The 23499-nt window shown below is 36.3% G+C and overlaps 3 protein-coding genes across 3 annotated transcripts in view; 1 reads left to right on the top strand and 2 right to left on the bottom strand.

Moving 5' to 3' along the window:
• atrnl1b (attractin-like 1b) overlaps positions 1-1650 on the bottom strand; it is a 102838-nt gene extending 101188 nt beyond the window's left edge. The window contains exon 1 of the mRNA XM_051913558.1: positions 524-1650. Coding sequence (XP_051769518.1) covers positions 524-759 — 236 coding nt within the window. The 5' untranslated portion in view covers positions 760-1650. The remainder of the gene's footprint in view (positions 1-523) is intronic.
• Positions 1651-6316: 4666 nt separating this feature from the next.
• trub1 (TruB pseudouridine (psi) synthase family member 1) lies at positions 6317-10054 on the bottom strand. Its single transcript, XM_051913591.1, has 8 exons — positions 9869-10054; positions 9621-9719; positions 7993-8048; positions 7810-7891; positions 7643-7715; positions 7401-7540; positions 7173-7229; positions 6317-7085 (listed from the first exon to the last, which is right to left on the bottom strand). Exons 1-8 carry the CDS (start codon positions 10041-10043, stop codon positions 6853-6855), a joined length of 915 nt encoding a protein of 304 aa, XP_051769551.1. The 5' UTR covers positions 10044-10054; the 3' UTR covers positions 6317-6852.
• A 1574-nt stretch (positions 10055-11628) lies between these two features.
• ablim1b (actin binding LIM protein 1b) overlaps positions 11629-23499 on the top strand; it is an 89691-nt gene continuing 77820 nt past the window's right edge. Inside the window, exon 1 of the mRNA XM_051913561.1 lies at positions 11629-11844. Within this exon, the coding sequence (XP_051769521.1) occupies positions 11832-11844 (13 nt within the window). The 5' untranslated portion in view covers positions 11629-11831. The remainder of the gene's footprint in view (positions 11845-23499) is intronic.

The following is a 23499-nucleotide window of genomic DNA, read 5'->3' as shown; positions in this document are numbered from 1 at the left end:
CCAGCAAGAAACCATCAAATTAGAGCATCCAGTTTTTCAGTGCTGCTTTATAGAAACCAGAGTGTAGGCCTAAATGCTTAGCAAACTTAATTTATGTGTGCTAAAAGTACAAAACTTTAATTCAACTAAACTGTGCCAGGACCCATAGGATTTGCCAGGAGTATACCAAGAAAGATTTCAATGTGGAAGTGTAATTTATATTTTCAGCCATATGAAAATAGTCTGAAAGGAGGGATGAGTTAAGAACAAATGCCCCTCATATCAGTTTTTAACCAGATGGTGCACATATGTGAAAAGTCCCTTTCAATTTAATTCAAAAATTCTTAGACAAATATGAATATCCAATGCTTTAAATTATTAACATACACACAGTATACAATAACAGACCTTTAAATGCTTAATAAACTAACTAACAATTAAAGAAATCACATATATTTGACACACAAGCATGCTTCCATGTTCCTCTTGAGCTGAAAACAGGTTCAAATGTCTCATACTCTTAAATGTTTTAGTAAATACTCACTTGAATCTTCCCTGGCAGTGTTGACATTGGTCACCAACCCATCCACGATCACAGACACAAGATCCGTTCACACACCTGCCTGACAAACAGCTCTTCTCACAGGGTTTAGATGGAGAGCCGTCTGATATCAGCACCAAAGAGAACATCACACAGAGCCATAAATATCTCTGCATGCCCTGCAGTCTCTGTCTGACCAGAAACAGCTCAGGTCTGAGCATCCTCTTCCCAGCATTCATGGTTTAAGGATGCTGCTGCTGCTGAATTGGGTATCAATATCTTAGGGCCTTTCTTCCCTGCCTACTGGTGCCCAGATTGTTTCAATTATAACAGCAGGGGTGATCCGTTCACTTATAGATCATGAATATTCCTTAAACATCAGCGATCGTTTCCTGAAATCTAGGCAATCGTTTAAGGGAAAACTTCCAGATCCGAGTGAGATAAGATAAAATCAGCATAAACACAGGCATATTAAATCAACTGTCTCGTCTCATTGTGTTTCTGAACAAGGGCAGGAATTTCCTACGTTACCTCCTGCAGTTACAGGGCTGGAAAATAATTCCCCATAACATTGAAACAAACCTTTCCTCCCAGATCATTACCATAACTCAAGAGATGGGGTATTTCCAGCTTTAAAGCATCATATTATTCAACGGTCTTATTCTGATCCCGTCCGCAGCCATTTTAAAGCGTAAACATTCAGCTGGCTGTTCAAATACACTGCTTGTGTGCTTTAAAGCCTTTAAACCTTGAGATTTTCGTGGCTAAACGTTCATATGCCACGGGCAAACAGGCTAAACGGAGAAGGTTTCGGAGTAAAAAGCATCCTTTATAACCGCAGCAGTCAGTAACATGGATGTTGTTTCTGCTGTTGTCCGTTGCGCTGAGGGATTTGGAAAACCTGAGGTACTATCCGTTATCCGCATATTTTTTCGCTGTTTTTTAGGCTCAACATAATAAACTCCTTGTCAAAAGTGTCGACCCTCAATATGGATATATATCCTCTTCGTCCCAAGGCGCTGAAAACCCTTCAGTGTGCGAATTTTGGCCCCCTCGACCACCGTTTAAGCTCCCATACTACGAGCAGCTCGCGCTGGCTGCTCCTCAGGTTGGAGCAAACTCAACACGGAGATGTCCGCGCATGCGCAATGGGAAGGGGAAATATTTAAAGAGACAGGAGGACAGTGCGTGCATCCTTAGAATGCCCATTGCAGTTCTCGAGAAGCTTCATTAAACATTTTGTGTCATATTTTTAGGAAATGCGTGAAAACCTAACTTCCTATGTCTGTTAAAGTTTTTTTAGAATATATTTCCTATTTCCCATGTTGACTTAACATGACAGCCAGTCAAGACAACAAGATGGCAAGCACTTCATTTTACCTACATTGTAACAATTGCAAAGAACAGCCCATCATGCTGAAGTATACTGAGTGCAGTAAATGTAAACATTTAAATTAACAAGTTGCTAAATGAGGACTTCATCCTAATACTAAATTAGGAATCTACATCCACACTGACTAGGTTTTATGACCCAGATTCCCTTCACACTTTCTAGCCTCCATCTTAAATAATTACTTTGTTCTTCTCTTAAGTGTTTAGGTGCATCTCTGTAAATGATACACTATGTGCTTTATACACTTTGCACACACCAAGACTAAAACACTAACCAAAGTACTGTATGATGGCAGACATTGTATGCCCTCATGCCTGCTGCTCTTTGGATTCCTTTATTAGTGTCACACTTTCACACACCACAAACATGATATTGGTACCTTGTAAGTAATATGAAGCAGGGATGTATCTCCTGCAGTAAGATTTTTTAATGTTTTTGAAAGAAGCCTCTAATGCTCAGCAAGGCTGCATTTATTTGATCAAAATACAGTAAAAATAGTAATGGTGAAACATTTGACTATATATATATATATATATATATATATATATATATATATACAGTGCCCTCCACAATTATTGTAATTATGAGCAAAGGCGGCTGTGAAAATAAATCTGCATTGTTTATCCTTTGGATCTTTCATTCAAAAAATTCACAAAAATATAACCTTTTGTTAAAGGAAAAGAATTGAAAGTGGGGGGGAAATCACATTATGAAATAAATGTTTTGCCACAATGTTGGCCACAATTATTGGCACCCTTTTATTCAAAACTTTTTGCAAACTCCTTTTGCCAAGATAACAGCTCTGAGTCTTCACCTATAATGCCTGATGAGTTTGGAGAACACCTGACAAAAGATCAGAGACCATTCCTTCATTCAGAATCTCTCCAGATCCTTCAGATTCCCAGCTCCACGTTGGTGGTGCTTCTCTTCAGTTCAGTACACTCATTTTCTTTAGGGTTCAGGTCAGGGAACTGGGACGACCATGGCAGAAGCTTCATTTTGTGCTCAGTGACACATTTTTGTGTTGGTTTTGATGTTTGTTTTGGATCATTGTCCTGATGGAAGATTCAACCATGGCCCATTATTGGATTTCTAGCAGAAGCAGTCAGGTTTTGATTTTTTATCTGTTGGTATTTGCTAGAATCCATGATACCATGTATCTGAACAAGATGTCCAGGACCTCCAGGAGAAAAATAGGCCCACAACATTAAAGATCCAGCAGTATATTTAACCGTGGGCATGGGGTACTTTTTATCCATGTGTGCACCAAACCCATCTGGTGGGTTTGCTGCCAAAAAGCTCTTTTTTTAGTTTCATCTGACCATAGAAGCCGGTCCCTTTTGAAGTTCCAGTCTTGTCTAACAACTGAATATGCTGGAGATTGTTTCTGGATGAGAGCAGAGGATTTTTCTTGAAACCCTCCCGAACAACTTGTGGTGATGTAGGTGCAGTTTGATCATTTTTTTAGGCTTTCTGAGACTCAAGACAACTAATCTCTGCAATTCTCCAGCTGTGATCCTTGGAGAGTCTTTGGCCACTCAAACTTTCCTCCTCACTTCACATTAGGACGATTTAGACACAGGTCCTCTTCCAGGCAGATTTGTAACATCTTTAGTTGATTGGAACTTCTTAATTATTGCCCTGATAGTGGAAATAGGGATTTTCAATGCTTTAGCTATTTTCTTACAGCCACTTTCTATTTTGTGAAGCTCAACAATCTTTTGCTGCACATCAGAACTATATTCTTTGGTTTTTCTCATTGTGATGAATGATTAAGGGAATTTGGCCTTTGTGTTTCCTCATGTTTATACTCCTGTGAAACAGGAAGTCATGGCTGGACAATTTCATGCTCCTAGTCACCCTGGTGTGCTAAAAAATGTAAATATGAATGGGAATATACTTCAGAGATATTTTACTCATAAGAATTTCTAGGGGTGCCAATAATTGTGGCCAACATGTATTGGAGAAAAACATTTATTTCATAATGTGAGTTTCCCCCCACTTTCAATTGTTTTACTTCGATGAAAGGTTAGAATTTTGTGAATTTTTTGAATGAAAGATCAAAAGGATAAACAATGCAGATTTATTTTCACAGCCGCCTTTGCTCATATTTACTAAGGGTGCCAATAATTGTGGAGGGCACTGTATATATATATATATATATATATATAATGTGTGTGGGTCTGTGTGTGTTTGTGTTTGTGTATATATATATAGAGAGAGAGAGAAAGAGAGAGAGAGAGCAAGAGAGAGCAAAATCTAGGGTGGGTCTCTTTTAGGCCATAAAAAGTATAACATATTCATGCGACTGTAAATCTGCCAGTTGTTATATGGAATATAATAAAACACTCAATTCAGCTGGGAATTTGATATTCCACACAGACAATTACTGGGCTTTGTGATGATTCTCACACCTCATAGACTTCCCTTTTTAGATAATTCCCGTCACAACAGCCCCATTCAGTCAGGCACTGAACAGATAAATAACAAAAGAATGTAACACCACTATACTTTAGGAACAGAGCTGTGTGGTTAAAATACAATGCTAATAAAGAGCAAATTTAAAGTAAAAAGAACAGCATTTAACACTTTATCATAAATGATTATAAAAAATAATTAATATATGCTTCACCTATTTAATGTTCGCAGAGATTTTCGACTTTCGCATTTACACAATATTCCAGTTTTTGAAAATTCCTGTTTCAGTAAGAGCAGCTCTACATTCTTTCATGGCCCACTGGGGAACATGACACTTTCTCCTCAGACCTTTAGGAATGAAAGAATCAGATCTTCAGGCTATGGCAAGTCAGACTCACTGAGCACCACAGTAACAGCACATGCATGTCCCGGCCTGTCAGAATGCACATGCGGCATAACTGCCCAATGATGAAACACCAGTGACCTGTAGTAGGATAACCAAATTGTCATGTGCAAAAGCACAGCTGATTTACGATTGGTTGCTCTGAACCTCAGGCATGCCATAAATCCTTCAAGAAGCCAAAGCACTATAGTGCCCCCAGATGGTAAACCTTTAACTATATGGTATAGCTGTACTGTTAGCTGTAAATGACTGCTATTACACAAAGCTCCTTTCTAAAGTCAGCGATATAATGTGGTGTTACATTCTTATGTTCTCCATCTGTTCAGTGCCTATAGTGAACAATTATATTATGAGCAGAAGAGGGTAATGAAATATTATTTGTTTATCCATGGCAATGCAGAGATCTGTTTTGACTCTCCATTCTAAACTAAATAAAAGTAGCCAACGGAGGAGGAGGTGGGGTTTGTATTTCACACAGCGATTTCTCATGATTTCTCTCTTTGTTCTTAATGCCATTAAAGTATGGGTGGACAGAGAGTCTGGAGCAGAGAAGTTGAATGTGATCTTAATCCTTGACTAAGAGGGATTAGTATCCAAGTACGCTGATTGTGAACATAAAAACAGTCTAAAAACCAGATTCGATCGGCAAGAGACTATCCCCCAGTTTCACAGACAAGGCTTAAGCCTAGCCCCAGACTAAAATGCAAGTTTGAGCTGTTTTAACTTAAAGCAACTTACACTTACATATCTTAAAATATGTCAGTGCCATTGTTTTGTTTCAAGATGCACACCAGTAATCTTTTTTTTTTTTTCGCCCCCCTAAGGCACATTTATAAAAGCTACTTAAACATCCTAATTGACCTAAGGCCTAATCCTGGCTTAATCAAAGCCCTGTCTGTGAAACCAGGCCTACGATTATATTGCTTTAAATAAATGTGAAATTTCAGTGTGTAATGGTGCTTACTGCATGTTTTTTTTTTTTTTTTTTTTTATCCCATGACATCTGAAATCAACTTTAATTACATATTTTTTAATAATGTTTTTAGGTTTGGTTTAGGTGTACAAAAACAATAAATTATTACTTCCCCTTAATGGATAGGAACATAAAAATACACTAAAAATTACAGAAACTGAGACAGTATTTTTAAACAACTGTTTTCAACTGAAATTTTACTTGTAATCAGCATATTAGAATTATTTCTGAACGATCATGTGACACTGAAGACTGGAGTAATGATACTGAAAATTCAGCTTTGCCATCAAAGGAATTAATTACATTTTAAAATATATTAAATAGAAAACAGTTCTTTTAAATTGTAATATTTCACAATATTACTATTTTTACTGTATTTTTGCTCAAATAAATGCAGGCATAAACGAGACTTCTTTCGAAATCAAAACTCTTACCAATAGCAATAAATTGCTATTCAAACCTTTGCAACACATTAATACTCCAATAATTCCAAGTCACATTTTTTTTTTCTTTAAAATATTGCTTCTATTTTCAATTTTAGATTTTGTACCTAACATGAAAATAGCATGTAAAAGAATGGAACATTTACTGGACCCGGAAACAAACACATTGAATGACATATTTATTTATTAGCAAACCAAAATAACTGTATTTTTAAGTATACTATTCTTTTTTCATTAGTGAAAAAAAATGCACTAACCCACTATCAACTTTAATAGCTTGTCAGTGTGTGATAAAAACAATATAAAAGAAAAAAAAAGACAAGTATTTACATCACTTTTGAGCTTACATAGTTAAATAATGACATTGCCAACTGGTGTTTGTCAAAACAAAAACAGTGCAGTTTTAACTTAACCTAAAAATCTAAATTATGATCATTTATTTCTCTTGGCACCATACAGTTAAGTGGTTTTTATATTGAAACAATACAACAAAACAAAAATAAAAAAAAATTGAATTTAGTAAATTTTATCAAACTGACACCACCTGTTTTATCCATATTTACAAGTACCATATATGGCCATGCAAATGGATGCACAGGGATGGTAATAGAGGCCAGATCAAATCAGAGCAGACCAGGCAATTTCCTACAATTCTCTCACTGAGAATGTAACTTGTGTATCAGATGGGTCTTTTCATCACCTTTAGTCACTGTTGTGATCTCCATCATCAGCCTTAGATTCAGATGGGCCAGACTTATGCTTTGATTTTGATTTCTTTGCATTCTTTTGTTGCCCTGATGGCTCTGGGCAGGGCTGCAGAGCCTGTGATATGTCTGTCAACGTCCAACATTCTTCCTTCAATGCGTGTTCTTCCAATGTGAACTGACCCTGCTTCGTCCGGATCAGTTCTTTGACGTGAGCACAGGACGACAGACCTGCAGGGGGTACAGGGTAAAACTCAGATTATAAATGTCAAGTTAATATTACAATATTACAAGAAATAAATATCTTTAGAGTGCTACCTTTGGCCAGATCATCAACCAGACTTCTGACATAAAACCCACCTCCACACTCAACATCTGTAAATGCAAATTGTAAATGTAAATTAAAAGTCAAGCTGTTTAGCATGACATACAATGATTATATGAAATATATATAAATTAACTCTTTACTATACTCTATAAATTAACTCTCTTATGTACAAGAACATACATGTACTACCAGATGTCATATATTTCCAAATAACTAACCTATGGTGAAAAGTGGGGGGCTGAAGTCTTGTAAAGATAGACTGTACACTGTAACTGGACGTGCAGGTTTAGCCTCAACCTCTTGACCTTGCTTGAGAAGAACAGACATGCGCTTGCCATCCTTCTTCAGTGCTGAATATCTTTGAAAGCAAATATCAGAATGTCTAAGATGTCAAGAAACATAATTCTTTCAGATGTCAATGAAGAGTGTATAATATATCAAGCAGAATGAATTGACTTACAGAGGTGGAACCTGCATAATTTCACCAGTAAACTGCTTTAGCTTCTCCTCAAAAGCCTCTTTTGTGATGTGATCTGGGAAAAAAACAAGTGCTTAGCTTTATACACTGACTTCTGTGAGATATCCATTCACTCTTCACAAGCGCAGCCATGAAATTATGATTCTTACCGTAACTTTTCTCTTCAACAACATTTCCAGTGACGTCAAGAGTGTCAGTTGCTTTGCCTAACTCTCCAACAGCTCTGTATTTCTATGAAAGAGACAATAGAATTAAATGCCACAGTAATAAAAAGATGGGAATGACAAGTGTAGAAAGACACGTAAACAAAATGTGAGCCAGAAAATACTTACCTTTGATCCTGCAAGCATTGTGGTGAGCATCTTTGTTCCTTCACCAATTCCAACCACTGAAAAACATTTTTTTTTTTTATTTGCAAGTTTATGTTTTTTTGTGTGTTGATATTGATTTAATAAGCTACGGACTTGGAACTGTGATATGGACAGAAACACACTCACACATTACGCATCTAAATGTAATTTTATTTGTTTCAGTTTTTGACTGTCATGACGTAAAGATGTCGAATGATATATTCAAAGGGTGTCATGATGTTCAAGTGGTGTCGAAATAAGGTCAAGATGGTGTGATGATGATGCTGACTTTTTGCAAAGAAGATATTAAATGTTAAGACATCAGTTGATGCGTGATTCTTTTAATCTGAAGAAAACCTTCAAGAGCGGTTAAAACATTATTTTTAAGTTATATAATATTTTTATGTATTTCATATTACATCATATTCTTTTGTATATTATATTCTGTTTAAGGCAAAGCCACTCTCAAACTAGTGGAAAGAAAACATCCAAAATACACTTTTTCAATTACAAGACATATCTTTAAAAGTGTTTTTTTTTTTCTCCCAGACACCATCATTTTACACCAAAAGTTTCCAGTTTTAATACCTAACTATATTCTTTAGGTTTGTACTAGGGGTGTAACGATAGTCTCATGTCACGACTCTATACTTATCACGATACAGAACTCACGATACGATATTATTGAGATACTCCGAGACCATGGTAAATGGTTAACAAAAATGTACTGTTGATTAAAATGCCAAATTTGGTATTACATTGGGGGTGGAAATGCATAGGCTTGGACTAACCCAATTGCTGGTAACCCAATGCACAGGACAATGGTGACAACAGAATAAAAATATTCATGATTCTGAAGCTGAAAATACAGAATTATTTTAGACGAACATGCTTGCACTCTGTCGCTGGCTAGATATATTTAAAATAACGTAGGCCACTTTTTACTGGTAACATAAGACATTTGCCATTAAAAAGGACCCACAAATATTCCCCCATTGCATTATTATACATTATAACTCAACATTATATATAGTAGTTTAATGTAGTACTGACACTAAAACAATGTAAACTTGAATTTTTTTCCTCACACAGTAATTTTCATTTTGGGTGAACTATACACAATACAGATTGTCACTATCCATGATACATATTGTGGCACGATATATTGATACACCCCTAGGTTTTACAGATCATTTTACTGCTTTATATAACATTTTATTTCTAAAAATATGGTAAAAATTTGTGTAAAGAAGATATCTTGAAAATCCCCTCTGTAAAAGCTCTAATATGTCAACAAAATGAAGCAAGAACCTGGCTTTATCCCATTTTCAAATTTCTTTTCTGGAAATGAATGTGCATTTAATTAGATGATGCCTAATTTACACATTTAAACATAACATTTCACAAAATGCGCAACACAAAACAACTGTCTCAATGTAATTTGATTAATCATCTGGGGAAGAATGGTAAACATTCTTACAGTTTTCACCTGTGGTATCTTGCCTAAGTAATTTCTGGGAAAATAGCTGTTTCGACTTCATCAGTGCTCTCGTTGTATTTTTTATTCGTATCATGTTTCACAATGGAAGAAGAAGCTTGATTATATTTACCAAGTACACCAGAAGCATTGCTGTCCAGGGTGCCGCCATGACCAATTTTTAAAGGTTGCTTCTTCCTTTTCCGAGGGTTGGGATTTGCGACACCTGCCTCTGTGTAAGGATAAACTCGTTATACAATAAAAAGTATTCTGATAATTGTCTTATGACTATCTACTCCCCCAATGCAGAGGAGTGACATGAACTGCAATGGATGAATCACGAGATGCCCTAAAAGAACAATAAAATAAAAACGCACCTACCTTTTAAAAGCGCCTTCTTCAGTGTGTTTAACACGTCCGCTGAGGTGGGACCCTGTTTCTTATAGATGGCAAATATACCATGCAGAGACTGCAGTTTGGATAATGAACCGTTCTGCACAGTTGAGACACCAGCCATGCTTGTTCTTGATTTCGCGGCGCAAAGTGATGACGTCATTTATATGTACGTATTTGTAGTTCTTTCAAGAATGACCGACATCAGCACGTTTGTGTTTGCGTCAACTCTGACCTGGTTCTGGTAAGCTTGAAATGGACCTAAGAGCACCCTTAAATTATATTGTAATAGCTGATATTGCCGGAGCACATTTCAATCACTATATTCCAGCCAAAAATCCAGCTGCAACACTAATTCGAGCATATTCCTGCAAAGCAGTGTTTTAAAGGGATAGTACTCCCAAAAATGAAAATTCTGTCATCATTTACTCACCCTCAATTTGTTCCAAACCTGTATGAATTTCTTTCTTCTGCTGAACACACACACACAAAAAAAAAGATATTTTGAAGAATGTCGTAAACCAAACAGTTGATGGACCCCACTGACTTCCATAGTATTTTTTTTTCCATACTATGGAAGTCAATGGGGTCCATCAACTGTTTGGTTAACCATATTCTTCAAAATATCTTCTTTTGTGTTCAGCAGAAGAAAGAAATTCATACAGGTTAGGAACAACTTGAGGGTGAGTAAATGATGACAGAATTTTCATTTTTGGGTGAACTATCCCTTTAACTTGCAGTCGCGAGGAGTATATTCTGCTATTATACCTCAAACATACACATTTATTTTTGACTTTAGCTCAGAATATCTCACTCAATCCATTGCCCACTGATTCCTGCCCCGGGACAAAGCTCGCAAATGCCAGGATATGTTTCCCATAGCAGCCACGTGCAGATCTTAACTATAATTGAAATGCGAAAGCTGACTCTAGATCAGTTGCGGCTGACAACTTTTATATTACATCGCGTGCTGCGTGTGCGCACGCACGCACAGGGAAAACTGGGCCTTCACCATAAAATATGTTATTTGCTGCTTCTTTAGGCCTATATAAATATTTTCGTCCTTCGTATTTTACTAACTGGTATGAAAAAAAAATCCACCAACATAGCAGTGTATGTATCGTCAATTATTAATAGACCTAAGTGAGGCCTAATTTATAGGTGTGGAAGATACAGCCTATTTGAAGCTCACAGTAAAATATTAATTTACCACATGATGGCGATATTTACCCACTAACATATAGGCCTACCACCGAAGCAGTATTTAGACATAGGATAAACAAACACAATGTGTCAGTTATTTGTTTGTTTTCAATATTACAGAATTTAGAAAAAATCTCTAATAGTAATAATTAGCTATAGGCTAATAAGTTTTATACAGTTAGGCTAGGGTTTTTTTTTTTTTTTTTTATAACGTTGTTGTTATTATTTTAATTATTATGTTTGCTTTTTTAATGAGACGTTACATTTTAACCAAGTGTGAACCTTTATACACTGGGCAGATCACACTGACATTTATCGAAAGAGAAAGAAAAAGAGAAAGATAAAGCAGAAATATATAAAATATATAGCCTATCTGTAATATATAAAAACTTAAAAAGCACCATCACAATTTGTTAAAGTCAGCAAAACAATAGTTATTCACAGGAGTAGCTAGTCAAAATAGAACTGCTTCAGTTCTAACTGAAGCCACATACCGTGCAGCAGTCAGTCCATCATGCATGCAGGACACGCCCATTGTGTAAGCCTCTGGTTCCCGTTATTCTCTCTCTCGCGCTTTGTAGTGATCACTGATGCCGAGCGACAGAGCTGCTCCGCTGCTCATGGACATAGAGCTCGCACACTTTCCATTTATCTGAACTCGGAGGACTATATTTTGATTTGAAAGGCATATTGCCGACCATCATCATTTCAGGAAGAAAATCCGCAGCTTCTCATAGCCTACTGCATCATGTCAACAAGAGGTAAACCGTTTTTATGTAGTTTTAAAGTGCAATTTTCTAATTTGCAAAGACAAATGTTGTATGTACTCAAGAAAGGTCAATATAAAACAGTTTGACACGTGTTTGTTTCTCCTGAAAATTAAGCCACATTTGAACTTATTGAGACACAGTGAGACTTTCATGTCTCTACACCTGTCTGGAAACAGTTATCAAATCTGACACTTCACCTGAGTTAAACTAGTAACATGCGGTATCATAGAACTTATTCTAAATAAATACAAACATTATTAAGCTGTATTATAAATAATCAGACCATTAGTTAATATATATTAGCTACATTTGTCATCAAACTTTGATTCACATATTTTCATATTGATGTATGTGCAGTAATTAATGATAATTATCTGTTTAGCAAATATAATGTTTGGTAATGACTTACTAACCCTCCTCTTCTCCTAAACTAAACCTGATTAGACCTGCTTAAAAGAAAAGTTCTTTTTTTCAGGTTCTTAAGTGATGGAATTTTATTTGTTTATAGATTATTGATGGATTAACATAATTTGTGTAAAAAGAAAAAACGTTGAGAGACAGTTTTGGTTAATTTCCCTTTTGGCATTTCATAATATCTCACATAATTGGTTTAGGTATTCCTTTTTTAAAGTCTTGTTATATGGTGTGGTATTTATTGTGTATTTTTACGGATTTAGGGTTAAAGAAAGAAATTAACTTCTTTCCTGAGTTCAAGAAAGGACACAGAGAAGAAACAAAGCAAGAAGCCCATTAGAGGAGTGTAATATTTGCATTTTGCCTCTCACTGTTGGATGCTCTTCCTTTCAGATTAGCGTCACGCGAGTGTTTACGCCCACTGAATGTTTCTTTTTATTATTCTTGCTTTGACAGTTCAAATGGTTTCTGGACTTCAATTATACTCACCGCAACCTCTGCAGATGATTTGTGGTGCTGAGTCTATTTAAAGAATCAGGCTACTGCTACCATGAGCCACAGTCAGAAGCCTCTACCATGCTATAATTACAGCATGTGTTTAAAAACTTGCATGTCCAAGAAATTATTCTTAAAAAGTGTTGCAACATTACTCATTTAGCATTTGTGACTTGAGTGTGACTACAGCATGAGTCTGAGACTTGCTTTGTGATCTCTGCTAGAGAGGCAGTGGATAAATGCCAGTATCACTACTGGCATCATAATTCATATACTGTAGTTTTTTTTTGTTTTTTTTTAGTTATATAGTTGTTCTCAAGAATGGTGCTTCTTCAAAACTGAATTAGATGCAGAATATGTCTGTATATAGATATGTGGTGGTTTTTGGCATCAGACATGGCTGAAAGTGTGTTTAACTTTGGTCTTGAGTTTGCTTTCAAACCGTTATATTTTGGTAAAGTCCCATTCATACCACTGTCTTGCAAGTGCTAGTCCATGTTTTTTCTTACCTACAACCCCTAGTAGCCAGGGGTAATAGAGTTCACTTTAACCTTTGCACTTGAGATCGGCAAGCCTTTACCCAAGTGTCCAGTAATTTCATTTTAATCAGTGGGGTCACTGGAGTGCAGTTATAATAACACTAAACATCTGTAAAAGTATGAAAATGGAAAGAATTCATAAGTAGGGGACCCAGGTGTCCAGTAATTTAATTTTAATCAGTGAGGTCACTGGAGTGCAGTTATAACAAACAAATGCCTTTAAAACTATGGAATTAGTTTGACAGAGAAAGAATGCATAAGGTAGTAGAGACTGGGGCTAGTTGTCAGACAAGGAGATTGTCAGAAGGGCTGTATCTCAGTATATTAAGCTTTGTGTTAAATGTACAATTACACAAATTTGTAATAATTGTTTTGCATTCCATAATTGTTTACTGTTTAGATTTAGTTGGGAAGCTTATTTAATGACAAGTTCTATTGTGGCTTATATCTCAAAAACATGCCCTGCTATTGAGGCATGTTGTCATGCCTCAATAATGGTTAATGTGTGTTAAAAGAGCTGTATCTTTTTCCTTGGGCAATAGGGTATATTCAATTACTTTTTTTTGTAACTTTAAGGTATATAACTATGCAGAAATTGAAAAAATTAGCTCTGGTCACCCCTATTCAAAAGAACAAATAATTAAATACTTAACTGGCACATTCTTAATATCCTCCCCTTTGTTCACTCATATATCTGTGGTAGATTTCCTCTCTTTCTCTGTTTCTCCATTTCTCGGACCTAAGATCATTGTTGGCCCCTAGGGAAGCCCAGTTAAAGCTGTCAGCTGAAATCAGTGTGAGAATCTGAAAAGTAAACCGTCTCTAACAACATTCAGTGAGCAGGAACCTCTCAAGACTTGCTTTTCTTTGGGCTTTAATCAGAGCAGTGATACCACTGTTTTCTTTCCCAACAGCGCTAACATAAATTCTCCAGGAAAGATGCATTTGTGACAGCCTTATTACTTTCACCTTCAGAAATTGGCAGTTTTTGAGAAGGAAAAACAACCTCATCATAATAATTTTCAGTGTTTCTTAAAAGGATAGGTCATGTTATCATTTACTGTCTATTACTTTAAAGTAATAAAATGCAAAAAAAAAAAAAAAAATCATTCTAAATTATGAAACTAAATTATAACTTGAGTTATTTCCAGACTGATTAGACTGAGGATTGTAAATGAGGTGTGCTCTACTTATCACTGTCCAAATTCAGGTTATCCTGTAAGATATGTCTCTTATCATTGCTTTAAGTGGCTGTCAGACTCAGGTTTGTCTCTTGATGGGGTGAGCAGGATGGAGGCCAGAGTGCCTGGAGTTTTGCTGCAATAGAACCTACTCTGTTTGGCTTTGCCTCAAAGACACAGAAACACAATCACTTAACATCAGCAGAATGACACATCATAATTGCTACTGTCCAGCTCACTGCTACGCTTTCTTTGTGTCCTGCTCATTCACTCGAGTTGAGTCAGAATTGCATTTGCTGGATAAATAGTATGAATCATTCTTGCACATAGCTTTAACACAGTCAATTAAGCTAAATAATTGGATCCTGCAAAAAACTATCCCAAAATATACTGTTTTGCGATATGGTAATGGCACTTCTATGAAGCTGTTATGCAACAGTTCTAAAAACAAGTGGTTCAAGTCGGAAGTTGTCATAGTCTTTTCTTCCCTATTGTGACATATATCATAGTGAAGCAGCTACTCGAACAAGAAAAAATATAGGACGGGACTTGATTTTGTCCATTGGGAACCGATTGGATTGTTGAATCGTTGTGGTTTGCTATTGCTGTGATCTCATGTGAGTGACAGGTTGTCCCGCCCTCACACCTAAAAACACATCATCAGAGATGTCATTGCAAGAGGGAGGGAAAGTTATTTTGATTAAAGGCACAATATGTAAGATTTTTGGATTTAAATAACAAAAACCACTAGAACAATGTTATATATTTTGTTGACTTGTGTACTTACATTATCCCAAATGTTTTCAAGAATGTTTAAATCCTGAGAAAAAAGTCATTTTATCCAGGACACGGAGCGCATCTGTGCGACGCCTATTAATGACATCATGCCCGCGTTACCCTCGATTTCCGGTTTTATTTTGTAGAAACCATTGAAACACCAAAGACACTTTAATATATTATGTGTTTTATTAGACAACTGTTTGGATACATTCATCAACAGAAAACTAATTGTTATACAGCTTAACACAGTAAGTCTTATTGTTTAAATATCGTTTTCTTGATTTACCGCGAGTACCATGTTTTACCAATATCGATCTAGCTTACTGCAGTGTGCATTAAGTGTCTCACAGTAGCCGCCTAACGAACGCACAGAATAGCATTATAACAACTTTCAACACACAAATGTATCTAATATGATAAAACAGCACTGCTTTAACCCACATACGCATGACCGGAAGAAGTGGAAGCGGTTGTCTGCTCCACTGCTTTCGAGCTGTGTGCCGCGCTTGTCTCTCATTAGCAATCGCTTCAGTGGCCTTGTTCCGCTCCAACAGCTTTCAGCCCCACCCTGCTTCATACTACAGTAATGTTAATAAATCTTTTTTTATACATTAGCTCATCCATGAACATGATTTCTGACAGAGTCCCATCAGATTCTTTTCCACCGGCTGTAGACATGAAGACAACACCTTCCATGATTCCACGAAATCAAGGCGTCATTAAGCTACGCCTTTGTTTTGAATAAGCGTCCTCTAGCAGCGAAAATGTATTGTGCCTTTAAAGATTACGAAGGCACATGAATTTCAAAAAGTGATGTGCATGGATAAATCATTTATAATAAACTCATTTACAGTGCTGTTTCGTTCTTAAATGAATCAGTATTTTGGAATGAATCACTTGGGTGAGTGATTCAATAATCTTAATCACATGCTACACCGTTTGATGTTTAGGATTGACAGCTGTAACGTTGTGTCTCTTAAATTGTTATGTTAATGCAATATTGCATTTGGCATTCGAGTCTCTACCTTATGATCAAGTAATTGACGGCAGCCCTCCTGTTGTTGCGCTAGCTTTAAATATTGAACCTATAACCATAGCAACAGTGACTAAATATAAATATTAAAAGTAAATATAACGACGGCGCATATCTCCATCTTTTGTAAGTTACCAAAACCACACATAAAACCACACAAAACACATGAGATATATGCGTAATAAACTGTGTCAATGTAAATGTATACTGTCAACTGTATTATGCTGCTGTGTAAACTTGGCCACAAAGCCAGGCACTTGTGTGAATGAACAAATTGGTTGTGTGAATGATTCAATGACTCATTCATAAAAGTAGTAGTTTTGTTTCTGAATAAATTAGCGGATTTGAATGAATCAGTTAACAAAATGATTCAGTGATTTATTCAATGACTCATTCATTCAATGAATCAAGATGACTTTGATTCAGGACAATCACTTGTCACCACCTACTGGTGTAACGATGTAACATGCTGAAAGAGTCTTACTAATGCCACAGACTCGCGGTCTGTAAAATGTGCAAAAAAAACAAAAAACAGACCAAATGAAAAAGTTTAAAATTAGTTATTCAAGAAGCCTTAATCTTATTTTTGTTCTTATTTTTAGTCTTTGAACGGCAAGATGCTGATCTTTAGCCGTTGGATTTGTTTCTTTGTGTGGACTTGGTGGTTCTCTGCACAGCAGACCTGCCACAGTTAGAATGACCATGGGAAGTGGAGCATGCTTGCTGATTGCTGGGGTTTCAGCCTCATGAAAGCCACAGGGCTTTAATTGTTGTTCTAGGCTTAATTAAGCTTGATCCCACCAGGAAGCTGCCCCTCTGCCTCTCTCTGTTCCCAAGCCGCCCTCAGCCGGCCGTGCCCGGACCCACAACATTCCTATAACTAGGATGTCACCTCTCTTTGGATGAGCTGGTCAAGTGGAGAGGGGGAAGGGGTGATGGAAGAACCAGTGGCAGGACTTGAACTTGCAATCCTGCCTTATGTCACCATCTCAAACTCTTTGAACCCAATGTATGACTCGTACTTTGGCACTCTGTGTTTCTTCCTCTTTCTTTCTATGTCCATTCCACTTGTGAGGGTTGGTGAGGTTCATATTGTTTAGAAGTTCCATGGAGATCCTGTATGAAGTCACATCAGTGGATCAGCTGCCCCTGAAACAATGGCAGGAGCTGGGTAGGAGCCAGAGGAATGAAAGTTAGAAACATTTCCATGTGCATAGTTCAGTGGGTTTTGTTTTAGACATGTTCTACACCACCCTGTGCTTATAAGATAACCTAAGTTTGAATGAGTCCAGGCGTCATTTAGCAGTGGAGACTGACATCTCAATGCAGTCTAACCAAAAACACCAGAAGTTTTATAAATAATTCTTTAAAGAAAGAAAGCACAAAATATTTCTTTGACATTTAAAAGGTCACACAGGATAATTCTTTTATTCCAATATTCCCCATTCATTTCATTCTGTTTCAGATACATACAAACAATACACATCCATCTATCTATCTATCTATCTATACACATATATATATATATATATATCTCTATCTATCTATATATATATATATATAATATGCAGGTGTGTGAGGACCAGATGGAGCCCATCATTCTGATTTTATATATATATATATATATAGATAGTATATATCTATCTATCTATATCTATCTATCTATCTATTTATCTATCTATCTATCTCTATATATATATATATATATATATATATATATATATATAAAATATGCAGGTGTGTGAGGAGCAGATGGAGCCCATCATTCTGATTCCAGCTGACCACACACTCCTGAGCTTTGTATTCCCTGTGGGCTGCTGATTCTGTGCTTCTGCGCAAAAAAAAAAAATGCCATCCTGACGAATGCTTCATCTGCGCTCAGCTCCAGAGCCACTCGAGAGCCTACAAAATAAATGCTCAGCTTCAGTTGGGAATTTATCTTACAGTGCATTTGCTCAAATGTATCAGACCACGTTTTCCTGAGGCCTGGTTCATGTCAAAGCCAGTTCGCTTTCCTTAGTTTATCGCTCTTTGTGGACAGAAGTCCACAGACCAGTTACAGACCAGTGGGGGAAAGGGCTGCTGATATTACTGGCTACCAGCCGACTTTTGTCCCAATTATTTCCTGTGTTATTGTAGAAGATGTGGCTAAAAGTAAACCTACAGATCCTTCTCAAAACAAAGGATCATTATGCTCTACACTGTAGTAAAAAATCTTAATCACAAAATCCAGAGTGCATTTGATCCCTTTTCTTCTTTGCCTCTTATTAGTGACCTTGTGAAAATATTGAAGAAGCTGACTTTAAGTAACTTTTTTTGTGCTTGACATTTGGGTGTCCTCACAAAGACAGTAAAACATGAAATAACCTAAACTGTGAGGACAATCCAACAGTGTCAATGAGGAAAACGGATTAATAAACAGAGAAAAATCTGAAATCTGAGGTTTAAGGATTTTAGGGTTATGATTAAGGGTTATGCTTAGGTGATGATAGAAAGTGTAATTAACTCAGTATTAAAACAACTGAAATCAATGGAAAGTCTAAGTGTGTGTCCAAATCTGCCCCTTTGGCCGTGGTTTAAAATTGCACAATCATCCAATTTATTACATTTACAGACCATCTGTTTTTACATACTTTATTACATCAGAAAGCGATTTTCTCTTCTTTTCCTTCTTTTTTTTTTTTCTTAGGACAGTTTTTTGCCCATCAACTTCGAAAATAACTGGCCTTTTGCTATGCTTTGCCCCCTTTGGTTACTTTTACTAAAAGAATCCAGATTTAGAAAATAACTGGAGATTTGTGTGAAAAGTATGGTAAACAGTCATAAAAAGAATTTGTATATTATGTGGGTTGGAGTGAATTTTGACATTAGAAAGCATTTTATCTGTGTTTTTTCTTTCTTTTTAACAAGAAATACTTAGTTCACACCAAAATGAAAATTCTGTCATTAATTACTCACCCTCTTGTCGTTCCAAACCCATAAGACTTTCGTTTATCTTCAGAACACAAATGAAGATATTTTTGATTAAATCTGACAGCATTCTGTCCTTCTATAGACTGCCTTTGCAACTTGATCTTTGACGCTTCAAAAAGTTCATAACACACAAGAATGAACCTCATTGGTTATGCAGCACGTTTGAGCTTTTGTTTTCGCATGTCATTCAAGTTCGGTTGAGCATCTCTTTATGTTCGCTGATCAAGGTTTATATGTAAGTAAAAGCCTAAATTAAATCTGTTCATCATAAAAAGTGATCAAGTCTCTTCAGAAAATTTGGACTAAATGGCTTGATTCATATGGATTAGTTTTCCGATCTCTTTATGAACTTTTTGAAGCGTCAAAGATCAAGTTGCAAAGGCAATGAAAGGAAAGAATGCTGTCAGATTTAATCAAAAAGATCTTTATTTGTGTTCGGAAGATGAACGAAAGTCTTACGGGTTTGGAACGATGACATGAGGGTGAGTAATTAATGACAGAATTTTCATTTAGGGCTGAACTAACCCTTTAAATTATGCAGTAACATGATTAAAAACTGCAGAGCCTTCAAACCATAATCAAGGCAAACAGAGTCACCTGAAAAGAGAAAAGCCTCATTTGAAAGCAGTTATAACTAATTACTTAAGCAATAATTTCTATTAAAAAAATGTGTCTACAAGAAAATTGTGACAGGTTATTGTGGTGTGGAACTATAACAGTTGCTTTTCTTCAAAAAGATTGATTTGGCTAAGTTAGACCGCCATCATTTATTTGACTTAATGTTTCAATAGGCTACATCACGGTAATAATCTTGTAGTCGTGATTGATCCACTTATGAATATTGATGCATGGACGTCCACTTAGGATGAAAGACAGAATCCGATTAGGCTGGCAAGATCTTGTAATATTCTGAGCAAAGTTATGAGAGCAATGTTTGCAGTTTTCCTGGCAAAGTGGGTTTGTGGGTCATCTACAAGGTCACAGCAGTATATGAGGTCTTAATTGCTCCATCCAGGAAGACCACCTGCAGTAAGAGCAGAAGCAATCACATTAATTACATCTTAGCGGGGCACAGTTGTATTAATAACAGCTCTGCAGACTGTGGCTCGGGAGCAGCACATGGACTCCTAACAGGATCAGACATTACTGAAACAGTAGCATCCGTTTTGTTCCCCAGGCCAGTGCCCTGTGTGTTTCTAGCAGTGTGTTGGGCTCTCATGTTTACCCAGCCTTATTCTGTGAACCCACAGGATATAGAAACTGACCTTCTGATACAGTGATACCACAACTAATGCTCAGGGGAATCTCCAAATTTGAGATATATGGAGCATTTGTCAAGGCATTTTCGCTTGCTTGCAGTGTCTGAATGTGTTATTTTAAAGCCCCCCTCCAGCTCAGAGAATGATCATGCCTGTCTGAATGATGCTCACTGACATGGCACAGTCAGGGCTTTTTTTAAAGGGGTCATTTTTTTTCTTTTTAATATTTGATTAAATTTTTCTCCTTGAAGTCCACTTATAATGTTATTTTTCATGACAATTTTCATCTTCTTTTTAACACTTCATTTTCATTATATGACTTTTTTAAGCCTTAAATGCATGAAAGTTTCACCTATCATTATTATATATTCGGGTCTTTAGCGACCCGGATCTATATCTATAATATGGATGGATGTCTAACTGTTGCAATCATATAAAACTCTCCTGATATTTTAACAATTACAAAAGAATAAAAAAAATAAAGCATATTTTGTTACCTTTTGGAACTTGGAAGGGTTAAAGGTGCAATATGTAAAACTTTTGTCCGCTAGAGGTCGCTAGAGGCCTATTCAAAACAAAGGCGTAGCGTGATGACGCCAAGTTTGAGCGTGGAATCTTGGGACATGTGGTCTTCACCTCAACGGACGGTGCAAAAGAATAGGGATAGGACTCGGGAAGAAATCATGTTCATGGATGCGATTATTAACATTATTGTAGTATGAAGCAGAGCAGGACCGAGTGTTGTGGGAGCTGAATGAGGCCGCTGGAGCGCAACACACGCCTCACGAGCAGCGGAACTTTTATTATGCCACAGTCGCCGGCGCCGCTTCCGCTTTTCTGGTCATGAGTATGAGGTAACGCAGCTCTGTTTATCATATTAGATACATTTGAGAGTGTTGAAAATGATGTTATAACATTACTTACATATCATATTAAATGCTGGCTTGTGTTGATAAATGGCATGCAATTAATTTTAAAACGTATTGTATGATGGAGAAAATTCTGTATTACTGTTACTAAAAATAAAGCTGCATCTGATTATGCTATGTTAGCTACTTGACAAAATAGTGTTTTTCTCTGAGGCATGGTACTCGCAAAAAATCAAGAAAATTAGATTTAAACAATAAGAATAAACGTGTTGAGCTATATAACAACAATTAGTTTTCTGTCTATAAATATATCAAAACAGTTGTTGCCTTGTCTATTAAAAAGTATAATACATTAAAGCGTCTGGTGTTTCCATGGTTTCTACAAAATAAAACCGGAAACCGAGGGTAACGCAGGTATGACGCAATTGACAGGCGACTCCTCACACGTCCCGGAGCCTTGGTTAAAATTTCAATTTTCTCACGATTTACAAATAGTTGGAAACATTTGGGATATTGTAACTACTCAAGTGAACAAAATATTTAACTAGCCTAGTGGTTTTTGGAAATTTTACTGCAAAAATATTACATATTGCACCTTTAAATTTGAGAAGAATTAAACAGCATGATAGTTTTATGATATTCTTATGATAGTAAAATGATAGTTTTATAAACTGGGGAAAACAGCACTGGTAAGGACACCAGTGCTGTTTTCCCCAGTTTATAAAACTATCATTTTTAACATCTTCAAAATCAATATTTTGATCGCTGACTGCTTCTTCACCAGATCCACTATCAAGTGACAGTGACACTAAGATTTGATTGCGTACAGTACTTGCTCTGCAGTAAATCGCTGAGCCATTTAAAGTTTTGCCGATGATACTTGTGGATTCTTTTGTTTTATGCCTGCGGTAATTATGAGTGAAATATCATGCCATCATTGTGTATCAGACATCGCCACTTTGAGGAATAAAGGTGAATTGCATTTATTGAGTCATCAGAGGTTCAATTGTTGAGCAGAAATTACATAACTATTACATACCTCAGGTCCCTAATGACCCTATACACTTTATTTTAACAAAAAATTAAATAGAAAACTACGGAGTCCCGCACATGACATGCAAGAAAAAAATTAAAATAAAATCGTGCACACGATTTACTAATTCGTTCCTTCGATTTATAAATCATGCACATGATTTATAAATCGAAGGAACGAAATAGTAAATCGTGCACACGTTTTAGTAAATCAAGGGAATGAATTAGTAAATCGTGCGCACGATTTAGCCTACTTTTTTTTTCCTGCATATCATGTCCAGGGCTCCGTAGAAAACAGATATTCTTTTATAATTATTTTTTTTCTTGTTATATTGTTTATAATGAATATATTGAGGAATAATAAGAAGATTGATGAGGGAAAGGGAAGTGGATGACGTCCCGAGTATATAAAGGGTTAATGACTTTAGGGCATTAACCCTTCATAGTGATGATGATTTGAATATATATATATTCAATTATATATATTCACTTTTTCTTAAATAAAATTAAGACATACAAATTTATGTGTGTATACTTATTTATGTATCTATGTATCTGTACTTATCTATGTGCTTTTCAAATCTGCAGATCTGATAGTTATGCTTACATTACTGAAAGGAGAGCATGACAGCGGATGAATAGTGCTTTGCATGCGACAAGGCCATCGCCAATGGCTACATGACATCATTTTAGAGCTGCAGCTAACATGCAATCTCATGTGTGATTAGACCCTGGGAGAGCTTTCTCTTCCCTGTTACACTATTCCTACAGTATATATTCTGCACAGTCTGACACTGCATATGATATTTTGTGGGCAATTATTTTATAAACACTGCTTTTTGCAGCGATGTACTAAATGGTGCATTAGCAAATAGATTTTTGAGTTATGAACCCATTAAAAGCATTTAAATGCTCAAATGTTAAGACGCATTTCAGATACAATTAGATGCTTTTATACGGTGTTCTAAACAGGCACAAAGCTATAAAGTGGCTAACGATAAAATCTATTTTTTCCATAAACTTTAGTGCAACTAGCAAATGTGGAGAACTTTTTAAGTGCCACTTAAAGGG

Source organism: Ctenopharyngodon idella, chromosome 12 (assembly GCF_019924925.1).
Source record: "Ctenopharyngodon idella isolate HZGC_01 chromosome 12, HZGC01, whole genome shotgun sequence".
NCBI classification, from domain to species: Eukaryota; Metazoa; Chordata; class Actinopteri; order Cypriniformes; family Xenocyprididae; genus Ctenopharyngodon; species Ctenopharyngodon idella.
This window is presented reverse-complemented; position numbering and strand designations above follow the sequence as displayed.

Excerpts from the sequence above, each read along its gene's own strand:
- trub1 (XM_051913591.1), bottom strand. The coding sequence starts at position 10,043 with ATGACGTCATCACTTTGCGCCGCGAAATCAAGAACAAGCATGGCTGGT. Across the intron at positions 8,049-9,620 it reads CAATGCTTCTGGTGTACTTG|TGGTTGGAATTGGTGAAGGA; the intron begins GTAAATATAATC and ends AATGTTTTTCAG. Across the intron at positions 7,716-7,809 it reads TGTTGAAGAGAAAAGTTACG|ATCACATCACAAAAGAGGCT; the intron begins GTAAGAATCATA and ends TTTTTTTCCCAG.